This window comes from Tursiops truncatus, chromosome 16, assembly GCF_011762595.2.
Source record: "Tursiops truncatus isolate mTurTru1 chromosome 16, mTurTru1.mat.Y, whole genome shotgun sequence".
In the NCBI taxonomy this organism is placed as follows: domain Eukaryota; kingdom Metazoa; phylum Chordata; class Mammalia; order Artiodactyla; family Delphinidae; genus Tursiops; species Tursiops truncatus.
This window is the reverse complement of record NC_047049.1, coordinates 47,399,647-47,418,922: the sequence shown is the minus strand read 5'-3', so window position 1 is coordinate 47,418,922 and position 19,276 is coordinate 47,399,647. Positions and strand designations below refer to the sequence as shown.

General features: G+C 49.9%; 1 protein-coding gene across 2 annotated transcripts; it reads left to right on the top strand.

Annotated features, from left to right (window-relative positions):
* Positions 1-14: 14 nt before the first annotated feature.
* On the top strand, positions 15-15,471 carry LOC101318925 (neuropeptide Y receptor type 4-2). 2 transcript variants are annotated; one of them, XM_073793364.1, is made up of 3 exons: positions 15-222; positions 545-671; positions 11,782-15,471. In XM_073793364.1, the coding sequence occupies exon 3, from the start codon at positions 11,822-11,824 to the stop codon at positions 12,953-12,955; it is 1,134 nt and encodes a 377-aa protein (XP_073649465.1). In that variant the 5' UTR covers positions 15-222; positions 545-671; positions 11,782-11,821; the 3' UTR covers positions 12,956-15,471. The 2 variants fall into 2 exon arrangements, with proteins under 2 accessions (XP_073649465.1, XP_004325641.1); XM_004325593.4 differs by lacking the exons at positions 15-222; positions 545-671 and adding an exon at positions 7,080-7,149.
* Positions 15,472-19,276: the final 3,805 nt, after the last annotated feature.

The following is a 19,276-nucleotide window of genomic DNA, read 5'->3' as shown; positions in this document are numbered from 1 at the left end:
CCTGGTTCCTGGCTAGGCCCCATCGCTCACCTACAGCTCCTGGGGACACGTCTCCTCTCCACTTTGGGGTAAAGCGGGGATATCTGGAAGCGGGTAGGAGTGAAGCTTCTTTCCGCACGCATTCCAGGAAACTTCTTGGATGGTTGTTCAACTGCCACAAAAAACGGTGAGGATATCGCTCACCTGTGCATCCTCAAGGTCTCCAAGAGCGCCTGGCCTATGGTAGGAGCCTGGTAATTATTTTTTAGTAAATAAGTGCATGAATAAATGGATCCTGAGGCTTTTTTCCATCCCATAATGTCTTCTGGAATACATCCACTTCACAAATAAGTGGAAGATAAAGAAATTCTTGGGGAGCACCAATGTTTTAAAATAAATATAAACAGGCTGTCTTATGTAAGGGGTAACCACTGCCACATGTTCTGAAGCACTTTAGAAAGGAAATGTGGCTTTCCTGTTCCAAGCTTATTAAAAGTCGAATTCAGACAAATGAGCGCTGGAGGTGTATACTGTGCCTTACGTCTGATTCTTTCTGCAACAACAGATAAACTAGACAGCTACAGTAATCAAAGGGGATTATTCCACATCCAGAAACGGAGCCAGCTGTCAGGTGGAGGAGCATACAAGCCAAAGGAGGCCTGTTGGCGTTTTTGAGAGTGTCTGCTTCCAGCGTAAGGTTTACTTTATTTATTTACATTTTTATTTATTTTATTTTATTTTTAAAAATCCATTATTTATGAAACCGTTCTCTTTGGTCAGATATATACTGGTATTGAAAGCAGTTAAAACATGTAATGGTTATCTACAAAAAAATCATTTCTGATTGTTGTATTCCCTCAATAACATATGCATCTACACAGGTGCAAGGATATTATATTCCCCAAACATTTTATATTCAGAATTAAATTTTAAAGGACCATGTTTTCCATAGTTTTGGTCTGGTGAACAGGTTATTAAAAAAAAAACCCATTAAAAGGGGCACAAGTCATCAGAATAGGCACCCAATATCACAATAGGCACCAACCGTCAGAATAGGTGCCAACTGTCAGAACAAGGCATCAGCCATCAGAACAAGCACCAATGACCAGAAGAGGCATCAACCATCAGAATGCTTGACATACTGCTTATTCCCCATTGAACTTTCACTTCACTTATTCATGTATTTATATTGGAAAGGACTCAGCTTTCTGTTTGATTCAGTGGGTTATTATCCATTACTTTCATTGTTTATTTTAATCCTCACATTGTCCCAGATTTGACCAGTGAGGACCTCTTCAAACTGGATTCTGGGTCTTTTTAACATGCTCCATCATTCTTAGAGCATTTTGTTACTTTGTAGGCCCCAAAGATCTTACAGGCTCATCTTGTATTTTCCCTGCCCCTTGGATTCTTTGAATGGAGAATGGCTTTTAGAAGTCAGATATGGGTGCTAGGTGTGCTCATTGCTATTGGGGTGCTCATTGCTCCTAGGCTGTCTCAGTGGACAGAACAAAAAGTGTGTGTGTATATGTGTGTGTGTCTCACAATGACATTAATATTTATCTCTATATATTGAAAGCCATTAATTTACATAATACCTCTAATTCTAATTCAAAGCCACAGGGCTCATTCTGGTTTTCTCCCCTTCTGTATTTGTAACTGCCTTCTTAATCAGTGAGAAAACTGGCTCCCATCATTCTTAATATATTCGCTTTGCTTGGTTGATCTCCCTGCATGGAGCCAACTTCCCATAGTAGGACACCCTCCCACCAGCACCTCGTTCTGCTTGGGCTTTGGCATTCCACCTTGGCTCTTCCCTTTTCTTGTGTGGACACCCTCTTCATTGTATTTGGGCTCTGACACTCTGCTCCCCTGTATGGATACTCTCTTTGTTCTGTTCTGGCTCCGACATCCCATGCCAGACCCTCCCCACCACGGGGTGCTCTGCTCTCACAGTGCTGGGCTGCTCCAGTAGCTGCCCTACCCTGTGCAGATGTACTCCTCCCTACTCAGCTCCAACACCCACCTGGTCTGCCCCTTATGGGGACATCCTCTCATTCCACTTGGGCTCCAACTCCCTGCTCTTAGCCTCTGAGACTCCCTAACCCTGGCCCATCCTCATGAATGCTGAGTCTCTGGTGATGGTGCCATGCCTCTAGACTATAGCAGTTAATCAGGTAGCCCTTCCTCCACAGTCCCCTAGTTCTATGACTGGATTGTCTCCCCTGATTCCATTAGCTGTAGGCTGGTAACTTCTTTTGCTAGTCTTTGACTGCCTCACCATATCCTATATTTTCCCTTAACTCTGCCCACGCCTCTCTGTTACCTTCCCATTTAGATCTCTTCATGTGGCTATCTGGGGGTGAACTCTCCTGCTTAGAGTACGACTGATATGCTACCTTTCATTTTCTTGGTCCTTCTTCCTGGAAATGTTATCAATTGGATAATGGATCATTTGCCTTAATCATCTATGCCTCTTATTTTTGCATAGAATTTCCATCTTTTTGTGTTTTTGCTCTACATTATGAGACATTTCTTTACCTTCCCAGTATTCCCATCCCTCCCAATAAAATTTTTCAGTTTCAGCAATCATACGTTTAATTTTCAAGGGTTCTTTTTTGCTTTCTTGGTCTTATGTTTTCATAGCAATCTGCCCTTATTTGCTGGATTCAGCAACTTTGTTAATCTCCCTAAGGATTAATGGAAGTTTCTTGTCTCTTAAGGTTCTTTTCTATTTCCTGAGGTATTTCAGCTTCTTTTGAGCCCAATTATTTTATTTATCTTGATGATTTTTTCTTTTGTGCTGTTGATTTTCTGAATGTATGGGACTCTTTGGTTCTCTGTTCATAAGAATGGGAAAATAAATGGATTTTCCTGGGTAGCTGATAAGGCTTTCCTTTGCTATGGGTCTTCCAGGGAAAAAGCAAGACAGCTACCCGGGAGCTCTCTGTATGGGCGACATACTTGTCAGCTTCCCTTTAAAATGAGCAGGTGGAAGGCCAGGGACATTTCACAGAGGGCTGTGTCTCCAAGAATAAGTAGGAGTTTTCCAAGTGCAAAATGAGCTCAATGAGTCCAGGTTCTGGAAGCAACATCTACACAAGCCTGGATGTGTAAAACACAATGATATTCCCTAAAAATGAAGAGTTTATGTGGAGAAGGAGTCTGGGGGAGGCACCTTAGGAAACCTTAAGGAGAAATAGTGTCAGACTGATTTTATTTATCTAATCATTAGAATTTGTTTTTAAATTTTTACTAGGGTATAATTTATAGATAGCCCAGTGCAGATATCTTAATTGATGAAGTTATGTGTATTTTATACATTCAAGTGACAACCACCCAGATGGCGATATAAAACATTTCCATCACCCCAGAAAGAGTGTCAGGCTGACTTTACAGGCTCCCATGGCTGAGCACGTAGAGCCCGTTAGGACCCTGTTGGACTAATTCAGGAGAGAGTTGTGGATCGTGCCATGTGGCTGGAGAGGTTTTCAACTAGAATTGGTAGGTACTGCTCATTAGCTGTGGGTAGGGAGCTCAGGGAGGTGGACAGGCACATAGGACACAGGAATGATAACAGCAGCCACAGATCTCCAGGATGTGTTTCCTGCCAGGGACTGTCCTAGGAGCTGTTTGCATCTCATCTCATTTTTTCTCAAGCAAGATTTTATTACTGACTCCATTTCACAAAAGAGAATCTGAGGCTTGGCGAGTTGGCTCCCACGCCTAGCTCCTGACCACTCACCACACTGGTTCTCAGGATGCTCAAAGTAATAGCAAATGGCCCGCAAGGAAGTGGGTTGGGTCCATCTTCATTTCCTGACCCTCAGCTTTCTCCATCAGACCAAGGACAGCATTGATTGACCTTGCAGTGGACTGAGAGTTCAAACTTTGAGCTGTCGAGGGCCAAACACACCTTTTTGACTCCAAGGTGATTCATGTGGAACATTCCTAAGGGGGCAAGGAGTGAGGTCTGTCACTAAGCTATTAAGGAAGGTCAATGTCTAGGAGGTTGGACAAAGCCAGACACTTTTATGGTGCAGGGAAAACCCTATTGAGCCCCTTCCTCAGAGACTGCAGAATGCAGCCTGGCCACTGGCAGGACCTCCCAGACTGGGATCCTGGCCCCAGATGCCAGCGAGTGGGGAAGTACAGCTCCCGGTTTCTTGCTCATGGGCTTTGCTTTCTTGGGGAGCTCCAGATATTCTTGCTCTGCTCTGTTCAGGGCTCAGCTGCCACCAGGGGTTGCTGTTTCCTTCCCCGGCTGAGCAAAGGGTCTGATAGCTAGCTCCTGCTGCATTGGTTTAACTAGGAATGTCTGCTATCAGGCACTCCGTCCCCTTCTCAGTGGCTCTCCGGTGCTGAAGAAGGAGTGCGGACTTTGGATTCAAACCCCAACCCCACCATCTACAATTTGGATGACTGAGACAAGTCATTTCACTTCTTTGAGCCTCAGTTTTCTCACCTGTGAAATGGGGTGATCATACTTCACAAGGTGGGAGTGAGGATGGAATAAGAGAAAGTGCTGCTGTCCGGCGTGGGAGCTGGTCACTATTTTCGCTGCTCCCTCAGCTGCTCTCTGATCCATAGGGGCTCGGGCTCAGGCCTGGGAGCCCTGGGCAGTTGCTCAAAGGGCTCACCTGTAAGACCTCAGCCCTCGGCCCCACACAGCTTCCCCACGAGGAGGAGCTGTCAGTGTCTGAGTTCTTGCCCACACAGAGAACAGGTGTCTATAGGTGAATGGTTTCTGGACAGGAAAGACTCTTCACTTTATTATTTTTTTAGTTTTTACTTTTTTGGCCGCGCTGCGTGGCTTGTGGGATCCTAGTTCCCTGACCAGGGATCGAACCCCTGCCCCCTGCAGTGAAAGCACAGAGTCCTAACCACTGGACCACCAGGGAAGTCCCAAATACTCTTCACTTTAGACTCCTGGAAGCCATCATTATGATTAAGTTCCGTCAAATGCATTCCTTCCTTCCTTTGTCGGATGCTGTCACTGTATATGGACCCATGCTGGGCTCTGAGGGCAGAGACAAGGAATAGTGCCCTAGACACGGGGAGTATGTTATGTAAACATACAAGCAGGCTTTGCCACCTGCCTCTGCAGCAGAGCACAGAAGGCTGCGGGAATGCGTCATGGCACAGGGGACATCGGAGCTGGGCTGTGAAGGAGGAGCAGCATTTTCCCAGGCAATCAAGGCAGGGACGAGAGTGGTCCTGAAAGAAGACGTGGCAGCTGCAAACCCGGAGGGGCCGGTGAGCAGAGGCATGGGTGTTTGGCAGACTGGATCTGAGTGTTTCTTAGCTGAGTGACTTTGGGTAAGTTGCTCAATGCTTGAGTCTCACTTGGCTTCATCAGTAAAACAGAAATAAAAATGCCCACCTCTCAGAGCTGTTGTGATGATCCAATAGGGTAACGTCTGCAGAGCCCACATGGACCATAAATGACAGCTGTCATTCTAGAAAGCTGTCACTGCCCACAACTCTGGAAACATTTCCATAGTTGGCACCATGGATGGTGCCTCTGGGATTACTTGGTGTGTTGGGGGGAGCGGCTGGGAGGCCTGGGCCGTGTCCTGTGGGTCATGGGGAGCCATGGAAGGTTTTTTTCCCCCCAGCTTTATTGAGATATAGTTGACATATAACATTATGTACATTTAAGGTGTACAATGAGTTGATTTGATACATTTATATATGGCAAAAGGATTACCACCATAGCATTAGCTAATACCTCCATCCCATCACATAATTACTATTTCTTTTTTTCGTGGTGAGGACATTTAAGATCTACTGTCTTAGCAACTTTCAAGTATATAATACAGTATCATTAGCTATAATCACCAAGCTGTACATTAGATCCCCAGAACTTGTTAATCTTATAACAGGAAGTTTGGACCCTTTGACCAATTATCTCCCCATTTCCCCAACCCCCTGGCCCCTGGTAACTGCTGCTTTATTCCGCTTCTGTGAGTTGGAGCCATGGAAGGTTTTAGAGAAGAGTTGTATATGTCGGATACTTAGGAAGTTCCCCAAAAGCAAAGCCTACTCTCAGGAGGTCCTCCAAGTACACACGTGATTTTACCGTGTGGCCTTCTGGAGGAAATTATAAGTTAGTGTATTCAAAATTGAAGCAGCCTTTGTAATAAACATTGTCCCCTTTCAGGCAAGTCCTGTTTCACGTGGACTCCAATGGAGAAGTGCTTTCTTTTTTTTTTTTTGCGGTACGCGGACCTCTCACTGTTGTGGCCTCTCCCGTTGCGGAGCACAGGCTCCGGACGCGCAGGCTCAGCGGCCATGGCTCACGGGCCCAGCCACTGTGCGGCACGCGGGATCCTCCTGGACCGGGGCATGAACCCGTGTCCCCTGCATCGGCAGGCGGAATCTCAACCACTGCGCCACCAGGGAAGCTCCAAGAGAAGTGCTTTCTTACTTTATTCTTGTTGCAACAATCTTGGAGGCCTTTCCAGGATCTACCAGGGCCTCCCTGACAGTTCCCACATGCACCTCTGAAAGCCCTGGCATTTTCCAGCCACACCGCCCTTCAGTGATCTGCAGTGAGCCAATGCCTCCAGTCTCAGGGCCTTTGCACTTGCTGTGCCCTCTGCCTGGCCCACATATCTAAAGTTGACCCATTTCGCCACAGCATCTCACTCCCTGCAATAACTTATTAACTTATTTACTCGTTCTTGATGGGCCTTCTCCCCCCAGGGCTGGGAACTCCAGGATAACACAAGGACGGGAACTCTGTTTTGCTCAGCTCTGTGTGTAGCAGGGGAGCCAGGTTCATAGGAGGCCTGTAATTAATATTTGTGAACGAGTTCACGAAAGGCAGGTCTTCTTATGCCCATTTCATGGATGAGGACACTGGGGCTCAGAGAGAACACCAACAGGGCAGTTCCAGCCCTCTTGTGTGTAGGGTCGGGGTGGGCGTTGGGGAGGCCGGCGTGCGGGGCTGCAGCTCCTGGCGCACGGCGGACGGGAGGGCTCGCGGCCGCAGCTCCGGAGCAGGCGCCTGGGTCGCCTGCGGCCGGTCAGAGCGTCCTCAAGGGCGGTGCGGGCGGCAGACTGGGCGGGCACTGGCGGCGGCGGCGCGGGAGGGAGGCAAGCGGGCGGGGAGACCGGCAGGGCGGCTCCGCTCCGCACGCAGAGAGCGCCGGGCCGCCGAAGCAGGTGAGACCGGCGCGGGCCCCGCGATTTGCCCCGTGGATCCCAGGGGCAGAAGGGACCCGGGCCCGAGGGGTACCCGGGAAGCCGCGCGCTTCCTCTGCCGGGCGCCTGGGGAGGGGTCGCCGGGTGGGCTTCGCAGGGGCTCAGAGCCGCGCAACCGGGGCGGTGCGGGGAAACCCTGCCCCTCGAGCGGACTTGGGCTCCTTCAGTCTCACCTGTCCTCACCTGTGTGCTGCCGGGAGAGCAGGTAGGGGTGAGTGGAAAATGTGGGCGCCGCGGGCTTTAGGAGACAGAAGCTGTTTGCTGAAATTTCAGGAAACAAAGCAGACATTCTTCTCTCCATTCTTAACCTCATGGGAGAATTGATATTATTTGTATTATCCATTAGTTTTCCTCTGAGTGCTGGGAAGGCAGGCTGCAGTGGAGGGCTCCTCCCTCCCCCCTCCCCCCCGGGTTGCAGAACGAGAGCTGCTTGGGATCTAAACCCGGAGACACTATTTCACTGACTTTGCACAATAGTCTGCCTTCCCGCTCCCAGAATTGCCACCCCCTGGGGTGTGCCTGGAGGACCTGAGGTCTCCTGGCGCTCACTGGGCATCTCTGAGGAATGCAGTGGGAAGTGCGGGACAGTCTTGGTGTGAGGGCCCTCGGGGGAACTCCAAATCACCCAGAAGGGTCTGAAGTGGTCGGAGTGGCCCCAGCTCAGCAGCCCTGGGGAGTGGATGCGATCACCTTGAGGTGATCCTGGTGAAGAGTTGCATTGCTGGAGGCTGCAAGGGATGGACACTAGCTTGTGATAGCCCTTCAAGCCTACGTCTCTCCCCTGGGAGCTGTGCTCTTGTGTTCTGCCCCGGCGAGGGGCCTCTGGGGTTCCGAACTGTGTCGGGAAGGAGGCAGCTCTATCTAGGAGTGTCATTCCATTAGGGACTCCAAACCCGCATCTGCTTGGGAAGGATGAGGGGCTGGAGAGGCTGGGCTGTCCGCAGAGCTGCCCCGGGAGGAGGGGGCTCTGAGCCGGCATGCTGGGGCCCGAGGCCAGGGGATGCTGGGCAGCTGCCACCCCACCTGGGGCATCTTCTCACTTGGGCGAGCCACATCCGGCACCCCCAGGTGCTCACCCAGTCACGCTTTGTTGGGGACCTTGGATGTCCATTTCCAACCCTGCCTCTACCGCTCCACCTGCCCCACATTAGTTCACCTCCTGCTTCAAGACAGGCCCCCCTCCTCTTTCCTCCTTTTCAAAATCTCTGTCTGGCAGGGCCTGGTGCAGGGGGCTTCAGAATCAGACTGACCAGGGTTCCAGTTCAGCTTTGCCACTTACTGACTGTGGGGACATTGGCCAGGTCCCTTCATCTAACTGGGCCTCAGTGTCCTCCTCTTTGAAATGGGGCTGATATTAGATCCAATCATATGAATTTGCTGTCTTTGCAGGTTGAAAGTGCTTGGATACTGGCAATTTCACATGGTTCAGCCTAGGAATGCCTTCCTCCCGGGGCTGCAGTGTGGATTAATGATCAGGGAGATGTCTTGTGCCCAAAGCTCAGTGAAGGCTAAAGTCCCTTCTGCCCTCTGTCTCCCAGCAAAGTGTGCGCTCTCCAGGGTGAGGCAAGACACACCCCCTCCTTGGGCTCCCTGCAAGACTGGGCTCCCGCCTTCCCTCCCCTACCTGTCTTTCCAAATTCCCTTCCTGCTCCTCTGGGTATGGCAGGCTCAGTTGCTTCCATTCTCTCCTCAAACCCTGCCCAGGTACAGCCCCTGAGGCTGCTTGGGCCTCCCATGTGTCTGCGGGACCAAACTCAGACCAGAGTCACCTCTGCATGCGTGTTGCCACTGCCTCCTCCCTACTGCCCCTGTGCACTTTCTACAGAAGGAAACCAGCTTTCGTGCTGACCTGGGGCTCAGGGGTTTGAATTATTACTGCCTTGCCCCTGGAGAATGCTTCTGGAAATCCTCAGTTCCTGTGTACAGAGGGCCTTTCTGGGGTAGGGGCTTATGGAGTGGTCCATAAGTGGTGTTCCCTTCCAGCATCTGCAGCTCTGGAGAAAGATGCAAGGGCCAGCTGGCAGTTCTGCTCCTTTCTTGGTCCCCCCAAGATCTCCTTCCCATGTTGATGCTCTCCCAGCCCCAGCACTTCCCTCCTCTGCCCCAGTCCCAGAAGCTGCTGGGAAGGGCTGAGTTGGGTTCAGGCATCTGTGTGGTCTAATCAGCAGGGACTGGCTCACTGGTGACCACCCCTTTTGTTAGCTCTTTATGGATTGTCTGAGAAGAGGGCTGCAAGTCAGGCAGATCCCCAGTGCTGCCTTCAGCCCTCCCCCTCCTCCTGTCTTGGCCCTTTCCCTCAATCTATTCTCTACATCCAAGTGACCTTTCTGGAGTGAACTTGGGCTTGCTGGCAGCCTTTCAGCAGCTCACCCAGCATTCCTGGTCTGGCCCACCTCTCCAGCCCATCTTTCGTCACTCCCTTCCACCTACTCTAGGCTCTAGCTATTCTGAACTGCTTACTGTTCTCTGAGGAGGCTTTCCTCTTTCTTGCCTCCTTGCCTTTGTACCCTGTTTCCTGTACCTTGAATTCCTTCCTCCACCTTGTCTATTTGGATAGTTAACTCCTCTTCATCCTTTGAGCCCTGGATCCATGTCCCCTCTTCTCTCATCTCCTTCCTTCCTTCCTTGATCTCCCAGCTCACAGGCATTCCATTCATACTGGTTTTGGCGATGGCAATGTGCCATTGAGGTTCATCTGTGTTCCTGGTGGTTAGTTCCCCTGGTCTGGGAGGGACATGGCTGTATAAGTCATCTTTGCAGACCTTGTTTCTAGCTGGGACTTGGTACCTGCTTATTGAGTGAATGAATGAACGAAGCAGGGAGGATTTCCTGGAGCCCTCCCCGTCTAGTAATGGCACTCTGATCATGCTGAGCTTGGCCAGGTTGGAACCAATGGTGTTGTTTCCCACTGTTGACCCAGCCCTGGCTGTTGGTCAACCGAGTCTTGGGTTTCCATCTTATTTGCTGCTTCTGAGCACAGTGTATCTGCCACAGTTTCATGCAGCTATGGCTGTTTTTTCCCTCAAATACTGGACCTTATATTTCACCCTGGTATATTTCATTTTGTCACATTCAATTCCAAATGACTCTTTTTGCCCGAAGACTGTGGTACCAGAAAAATCCTCTTGCCTCTGGGATTGGGTAGCCGAAATAACCAGACTATAAACTATCATTTGAATTCATGATGGTCTTGTACGTGGCAAAATGTGCCTCACCTTTATAAGCCAAATTAAATGTACAGTGAGTGACGTTTTTGACGGCTGACAAATAGGTTTTATTGGCCTCTGGTTAATTTTGGCTATACCCTGTAAAAACTGTCTCTAACTTAGCACTTGAACATAAAGAACATATATAATGTTCACAGTTCACAAATAGACACGACGATCATAAGGCCTTAAAGAGTATCTGTACTAGGGTGTTCCTCTATGAACTGTACTTATTGAAATGGGGTCCAAGGACCATGTGCATCGGAGTCATACGGGTCAGTTGTTAAAATACAGATTCCTGGGCCCCATCCTGGACTCACTTAACTGCATCTCCTGGTGAGGGATTCCGGAATCTGCGCTTTCAATCTGCTCCTAGAATGATTCCGGTGTCTCCTGAAGGTTGAGAACTGCTTGTGGGATTAGTGATGACTAGAGAAGTCATGAGGAAGGTGAGCCCCAGTGGTGTGTGATGATGCGGTGGCGCTCCACGTCAAAATATCTCTCATAGGCATTACCACCTGGAGGCTCTGGAGTCCAAATTCCAATTAAGTCCCTTGTGTTGAGGCACCAGAGGAAAACGGCCAGGCTGGGCCGGGACATGGAGGTATGGCCCAGGCTGGAGTCTGGGAGCTGCAAGCTGTAACTTGAGCATAGGCATGGAGGGGACCCATAGGGAAGGCAGTGGGCATCCCTTGACCTTGGCCTGGTGTGTGTGTACACATAGGGGTCAGGAGGAGAGAGCTGGTGTGCTGATGACCCAGTCTTTGCATACCTGGCTGTCTTCAACTCTGCCATGTGTCACCTGAGAAACAAGGCTGGCAGGGCAGGTAGGGACTGAGACCAGGAGGGCACACTGTGTGTCAAGCCCTGAGGTTTTTGTTCTGTCCTAAAGGGGGTGCCATGGAAGGACCTGAGCACATGGCAGAATGTGTTGCTGTCTCTATTTGCATAAAATGTGATAAGGGGATTTCTACCCGTGTTCCCTAAATAGTTCTCCAGCCTCCAGGCCATGACTCCAGCCTCCTCCGCTCCACTCTGACCTGGAGCTGACTTGCCCCAGGTGATTCGTCACCGTTCTTTCAAAGCCTCCTGAACTCTGCATACAACAGTCCAACTTCTTTATCATCAAAATAGCCTCAAACTCTGAGGTCAGAGGGAATTTGTGGAACAGGTTCTGACGTCAGACAGACCTGGGTTTGTATCTGGGCCCCATTACTTATTAGCTGTGTGACTATGGGCAAGTTGCTTTACATCTCTGAGTTTCAGGTCCTCTAGGTCTCAGCCCTGGGAAGGAAGCAGGCATGAACCTCTCTACCTGGTCCCCACTCTTCCATGGATTCCACACAGGAGGCACTATCCTTCAGTGCCATTTGTCTTTGCTTTGCAGATGTCGTCATTGAATCTCCTGGAATCTTTTCACATCCACCATGAACATCTCTCACTTCCTGGCCTTGCTGTTCCCAGAATCCCCACAGGGTCAAAACAGGAGCAAGTCAAGTTCTCTGTACACTCCATACAACTTCTCTGACTACTGCCAGGATTCCATAGACCCAATGGTCTTCATTGTCACCTCCTACAGCATTGAGACCATTGTGGGAGTCCTGGGCAACCTCTGCCTGATATGTGTGACCATTAGGCAGAAGGAGAAGGCCAATGTGACCAACCTGCTTATTGCCAACCTGGCCTTCTCTGACTTCCTCATGTGCCTCATCTGCCAGCCACTCACGGCTATCTACACCATCATGGACTACTGGATCTTTGGCGAGGTCCTTTGCAAGATATCGGCCTTTATCCAGTGTATGTCGGTGACAGTCTCCATCCTCTCGCTCGTACTTGTGGCTCTGGAGAGGCACCAGCTCATCATCAATCCAACAGGCTGGAAACCCAGTGTCTCGCAGGCCTACCTGGGGATTGTGGTCATCTGGCTCATCGCGGGCTTCCTCTCCTTGCCCTTCCTGGCTAACAGCACCCTAGAGAATGTCTTTCATAAGAACCACTCCAAGGCTCTGGAGTTTCTGGTGGATAAGGTGGTCTGTACTGAGTCCTGGCCACTGGACCATCACCGCATCATCTACACCACCTTTCTGCTGCTCTTCCAGTACTGCATCCCACTGGCCTTCATCTTGGTCTGCTACGCTCGCATCTACCAGCGTCTGCGGAAGCGGGGGCGGGTATTCCGCAAGGGCACCTACAGCTTTCGGGCTTGGCAGATGAAGCGGATCAATGTGGTCCTTGTGGTAATGGTGGCTGCCTTTGCTGTGCTTTGGCTGCCCCTGCATGTGTTCAACAGCCTGGAGGACTGGTACCATGAGGCCATCCCCATCTGTCATGGCAACCTCATCTTCTTGGTGTGCCACCTGCTTGCCATGGCCTCTACCTGTGTCAACCCTTTCATCTATGGCTTTCTCAACACCAACTTCAAGAAGGAGGTCAAGGCCTTGGTGCTGACTTGCCAGCAGAGCGTCCCTGTGGAGGAGTCCGAGCATCTGCCTCTGTCCACAGTGCACACGGAAGTCTCCAAAGGGTCTCTGAGGCTCAGTGGCAGGTCCAACCCCATCTAGCCAGGGTTAGGGCTTCTCTCTGCCATGTTCATTACCAGCCTCCCCCACTTAGCTAAGTGGGCACGTTGCAAGCTGGGGGTGGCACTGGCTTTGTGGGGCCCAGATAGGGGCCTTGTGAAGCTGAGCGTTCTGATGGTTCAGCTGTTGTTCTTGGGAGGATTCTGAGTCTGGGTTCTGCAGGTCACACACAGTATGTCTTGCATCCTGAGCAGATGCCAGAGCCGGAGATGGTCTGATTGATGGTCTGTAGTTCATTCTGGTAACTCAGCAACAGATGCCCAGCCCGGGAGCCCAGGGATTTCACTTCCACCAGTGAGGCTGCAAGGCCGTGGTGGGGTGAGGGGAAGAACACGTGGAGTCAGAGCTCTGGACCTTGGTAAACCCCTAACGTCTGTGGGAGACGATGTTTGTGGATGGGCTTTGTAAGTGGTAAAGAGTTCTATGGAGGCAAGACAGGGGGATTACTGTATATCATTAGCACATCCAGCTGCAGAGAATGGACCCTGGCAGCCAGCTCACACTCCTCTGCAGTAGGAAAATCAGCCCTGAGCAGCAGGAATTCCAGGGTTCACATGCTACTCCATCCTTTTTCTCTTTCTTTGTATCTGCCACCTTGAATGGAAATAAGCCTGCAAGTATATCTCCTTGATAGGACTGTGGGCCCCTTGAGGGTGACATCTGTATTGTCAAAGAGCTTGGGTCCCCTATGCCTGGGACAGTCCCTGGCACAGGGAGAGAGCTCCAGAAAGATTTACCATGGTGACAAGAAAGGTAGCAGGTGCCCCTGCTGAGTGCTGAGCTGAGGACAGCACCCTGCGCCACAGTCCAGTGTAAGAAGGGCCCAGGCTGCTGCAGCGACACTCTCTCGCCTGCCCTTCCTTGCCTCCCAGGACCTCTCTTGACAAGGCAGCTGGCCAAGGACTCTGCGACCCTCCCCAGTCCACCCACTGCAGAGACTTACAGTACTTAAGGCCATGACTCCAGCCTCCTTCGTTCCACTCTGCCCCTGAGCTGACTTGCCCCAGGTGATGTGTCACCGTTCTTCCGAAGCCTTCCCAGGACTTTGGGCCTCCCAGCGGCTTTCAGTAATGGCAGGGCCAGGGAGGGAGTTCTTAAAGTCTGGGGCACGGGCTGAAAGGAGCAGAGTGTCCCCCTTCCTCCCGCCAGCCTGGGAAATGGAGAAAGGGCTACGATGAGTGTGAATATCTCACCCGTGGAGGTCAAGGTTCAGGCTTCTGGATCCAAGGCTTCATCTGTGTGTGGACCAGACAGCTTGTCCTTGCAGAAAGGGAAATGTCAAGATTGCTGTGGGCCACCTTGGATGGGATGTCCAGACCTGGTTGTACCTGCTCAGTCCTGCAGAGTGGCTAGTGGCTGGACCCACCACGGCCTCCCGGGGCAGGGTATTCAAGTCCCCAGACCCTTCGAGGGGCGTCACTGTGAGGCTCCTAGGGTTGGCTCTACACAGGGCATCTGGCAAAGGGCCAGGTAGCAGGAGATTGAACAGCCACATTTGATCATCTCTCTGGCCTGGCCTCTGACCAAGAACCTGTACAGCTGACACCAAAGACAACTGCTCTTTGAGTCACCAGCTCCCTTCCTGGAACTGTTTATTTTGTCCCAACTTTTGGTCACATCTCTCATTCCATCCCTTTGCTCACCTTTATCCTGGTTTTTTGGGCAGATTGTTGAGCCATTCTCTCGGTTGCAGCTCGTGCTTGTCCTCTGGTGCCACCTGCTGCTGGCTGCTCCAGGTAACCAACTGCCAGCAAAGCCCAGACCCTGGGACCCATTCCAGAAAGATGTCATTGCTCAAGCTCCGCAAGGAACTGGGGGCCTCAGCTCCCTCCAGATCCCAGACGGTTGCCTGGAGTTTGTGTGTCACCACTCATCTCAGTGGTGCCAAGATGCTTGGGGACAAGGATGCTTTAGGGTGCTAGCATGCTTGAAGACTGGGGGACCAGGCTGAGCATCTGGTGAAGGTGCTTGGCATTGGGAATTCAGGTAGAGGATGGAAGCCTCGCTGAGTATCTTCTGTGCTCCCCTCACCTTGCTGGGTTGGCGCAACTTGCGTGGATGGCTGTCTCCTGCTCCTGTTCCTAATGACCCTTGGGGTTTCCCATTTATCCAGCACCTTTGGCACTTGTATCTCAAAGTGTGCTCAGAAGACCAGCAGCCTTAGCATCACTTGGAGCTTGTTTGGCATGTAGAATCTCTCTTCCCACCCCAGACCTATTGAATCAGAATCTGCATTTTATCAAGATCTCCGAGTTAATGGTGCAAACATTCGAGAAGCTCTCCTCTAGGAAACAGATTGCCCTGGAGCCTGGAGCCAGTCAGTGAGCACCTTCAGACACCCACGGTGGGATCTACAGTAGAGCTATAGGAATCCTAGTTCTAGAGATATGGCTGTAAAATGGTATTGCTAAAAAGGTGGATTCAGTTTTGATTGTATATCTGGCTGCATGTGGACATATTTCTTGTGGCCTTTTCCTTCCTTCAATAAATATTTGTGAAATGAACAGTTTGCATGGTTATATTCTTGGCAAACATGCTCCTCTGTATTATGCTCTGTTTCACTTAAAACTGTATCATCAACAGTTTTCCATCTCGCTGGATATTATTTTTGCCAGCTGGTTAAGAATCTAGAAAATGCTCTAGTGAAAGCTGGTACCTCTGAACAGCATCTCTCTTTAGCTCTTGGAGGGGCCTTTTCTCACCCAGAAAACAGACCTGTCCCCGATAGTAGTGGGAGGAACCCATCTTCATAGGAGCACCATGGCTGGAATTGGAGACTCACACCGACAAAGACTGCCTGGGGACACTCAGAGGGTGCAAAACCTTATTGAGTCCTGTCGATGAGAGTGTAAATCCTGCCTAACTTTAGCCCTTCCTTATTATTTTTATTTCTTATTTTTTGGCTGTGCCATGTGGGTTGTGGGATCTTAGTTCCCCAACCAGGGATTGAACCCGGGCCATGGTAGTGAAAGTCCTGAGTCCTAACCACTGGACCGCCAGAGAACTCCCAAGCCCTCCCTTTGTAAAGAAATGACCTTGACTTGTTTTTTCCCATAATAAAAGTAATCATATTCATTTTTAAAAATATGCAAAATTAAAATAAAATGAAAAAGGAAATCATATTTCACCACCCAAAGATGATTACCGTTTACATTTTAGGGAGTTATTTCTTTAGTTTTTATATATATAGTGTTAGGGTGTATTTTGTTTGTTTTTTTAAAACATGGTTGAGATACTGTGAGCGTATGCAGATTTACATGTAAATTTAAGGATTATTTTATCTTGTTTTTGCTTAACTTTATAAGAATATTCATTCATTCATTCAACAAATATCAGTTACATGGTAGGTACTGGGGGTAAGTGATAAATAAAAGAGACACCATCCCTGTTCTCAGGGAGTTTATAATCCAGTCAGTGGATCCATCCTGCATCCTTAATCATTACCTATTGTGGCATATTTAGATGTTCCTAGACCTATTATAAATAATTCTGTGACAAATGTCTATGCAGAGAACTTTCTTCTGTATTTGGAATTATTTCCTGAGGAGAGATTTCCAGAAGTGGAATTAGTGGGTCAAAGGGCATGGACATCTTTCAAGGCTCTGGATGTGTATTGCTAAAGTGATTTCCCAAGAGGCTGGAATGATTTCCACTCCCTGACTAGTGCCTGCTTCCCTGTACCCTGGACACTGTTGAAAAATTACCATTAATGAAAAGACCCCCATGTTCACTCGATCTTGTTTTCCTCTCATTCACTCACGAGCATCAGTCCAACATCACCAGTTTTCTGGGCTCCCCTTCACACAAAACTCCAGAGGCTTGTGGAATCTCGAAGTCTCTGCTTCTCCTCCTCCCATGCTGTTTTGTCCATCCAAGTAGCTCTTGCCAAGGTCACTGGTGACCTCCGTGTTGCCAAATCCCATGGCCAGTTCTCAGTCTTGTCTTATGTGGCAATCAGTATCATGCGGCAGTTGGTCAGTTTTTTCTCTTTGAAACTCTTCTGCATGTGACTACTTCAGGATGCCACACTTGCGGTTCTCTCCTGACTCACTGGGCACTCCTTCTCAGACTCCTTTCCTGGGCTCTCATCTCCCTGACCTGGGAACATTGGCCTGTCCCCAGGAAGCCATGGAGGCCCATCTGCTCTCATTCCCTAGGTGGGTTCATCCAGGCTCCTGGCTTTCTTTTTTTTTTTTTTTGCGGTACGCGGGCCTCTCACTGCTGTGGCCTCTCCCGTTGCAGAGCACAAGCTCTGGATGCGCAGGCTCAGCGGCCATGGCTCACGGGCCCAGCCACTCCGTGGCATGTGGGATCTTCCCGGACCGGGGCACGAACCCGTATCCCCTGCATCGGCAGGCGGACTCTCAACCACTGTGCCACCAGGCAAGCCCTCCTGGCTTTCAATACCACCAAATGTTTCAATGTCCAATGCTCCCAAATGGGAATCTCTAGTCTGGACTTCCCCCTGCTCTCCAGATTTGTTTATCCAGCCATTACTTTGTGTTTACTGGACATCCAATCAGCGTGTTCAAAAGCAGGCTCCTGATTTGCCTCCTCACCTCTTCTTCCTTAATCTTCCCCTTTCAGTAAATGGCAACTCCCTCGTTTCATTTCGTTGCATCCCAGAATTCATTTCGTTGCATACCTCAGAATGTGACTTTATTTGGAAATAGGGGCATTGAAGATGTTCTCAGTTAAGATGAGCTCATAGTGGAGTACGGAGGGTCCCTAATCCAATATGACCGTGTCTTTACAAAAAGAGGAAATTTGGACACAGAGACACTCAAACACAGGAAGAATGCCATGTGAGGTTGAAGGCAGAGATCTGGGTGATGCTTCTACAAGCCAAGAAGGGCCAAAGATTGCTGGAAACCACCAGAAGTTACTAGAAAGGCATGGACAGATTCTCCCTCGCAGCCCTCAAAAGGAACCAAACCTGCTGGCCCTTTGATTTTGAACTTCCAGCCTCCAGAACTGTGAGACAATACATCTCCGTTGCTTAAGCCACCCAGTTTGTAATACTTTGTTATGGGAGCCCTAGCAGACTAATACAGGAGGTGAGATTGAAGGGAGGGAGACCCGTCCATGTGAGCTACTGGGTCAGCAGGTGTTCAGTAGTTGGAGACAGACCACAATTCAAACTTGTTATGATGAAATAGGGAATTTATAGACTCATGTCATGGGGCTGTCCAAAGGAAGTTCTTTGACTGTAGGCTGGATTCAGGGGTTAAAACAATGACATCAGAGCTCTCCTTTCCTTGCCCCCTGGTCTCTATCACTCTCTCTCATCCCTTGATTCTGCTGGTCTCTTCATGGCTTTGCACTCTACATGTGATAGTAAGAGGCCCCACAGCTCCTGTCTTACCTTGGTCCTTGTGAGCCCAAGGAGAAAGGGCATAGCTTTCTCGCCATGCCCAGTAAGAACTCCAGGGAGGATTCTGATAGTTCAGCCCTTAACTGATGACTGTGGCCGAGTGGCTGGAACACTTTCTGTATCCAGGCCTGGATCCCTTGACCACACCTAGATCAAGATGGTGGGGTCAGCCCCACTTGAATCACATGGATGTGCAGGGTTATCATACCAGGGCACAGAGGTAGTCCCCAAAGAAAGTAATGCCAGGCAAGCAACAAAAGCAGAAGTGGACTTAGAGAGGATAAATGGATTAGAAAGATACTTGGGTGTCAAGCGGACAGGATGACTTGGGTGTGGGAGAGAGAAAGAAGATTCCCAGGTTCCAGACTTGGGAAAGTAGGTATATGTCTGGTCCATTTAGTGAGATCGAGAGGGTTTTAATTTTTTTGGTTTATCTTTGGACATGCTGTGTTTGGGGCCCTCTTGGGTGTGCAGATGGATGGCCAGATGCTTGAGTCTGGAGCTCTTGAGAGCTTTGGCCAAGGCCTGACCAAGTCATGCTGAGGGGTGGGGCTGGGTTATGGCTAGACTGGGGTGTGAGCTGATCTGGAGCTGGATGTGGGCCAAAGGAATTCCAGTTTCCCAGAGCTGAATCTGCTGATAGGACACTGAGGTCAGCAAACCAGGTGGGGTCCTGGGATACGGGGTGGGGTAGTGCTCAGCAGGATGCCCCGGTAGACAGGGTGGAGTAAGCCGGCACAGGAACTATTTTCCCAGAGATGCCACCAGGTAAGTTGCCCTTCATCTGTGACCTGTGGCCTCAGTTCTTCTGAGAATCAAGGACTGTTTCAATCAAGGTCAAGCTTCTCGGCTAGAAGTTGGGAGTTGCTGTGACTTACTGCTTTGTAGGGACACAATGATGCCTGAGAAAATCCTGAAAAGACCTGGAA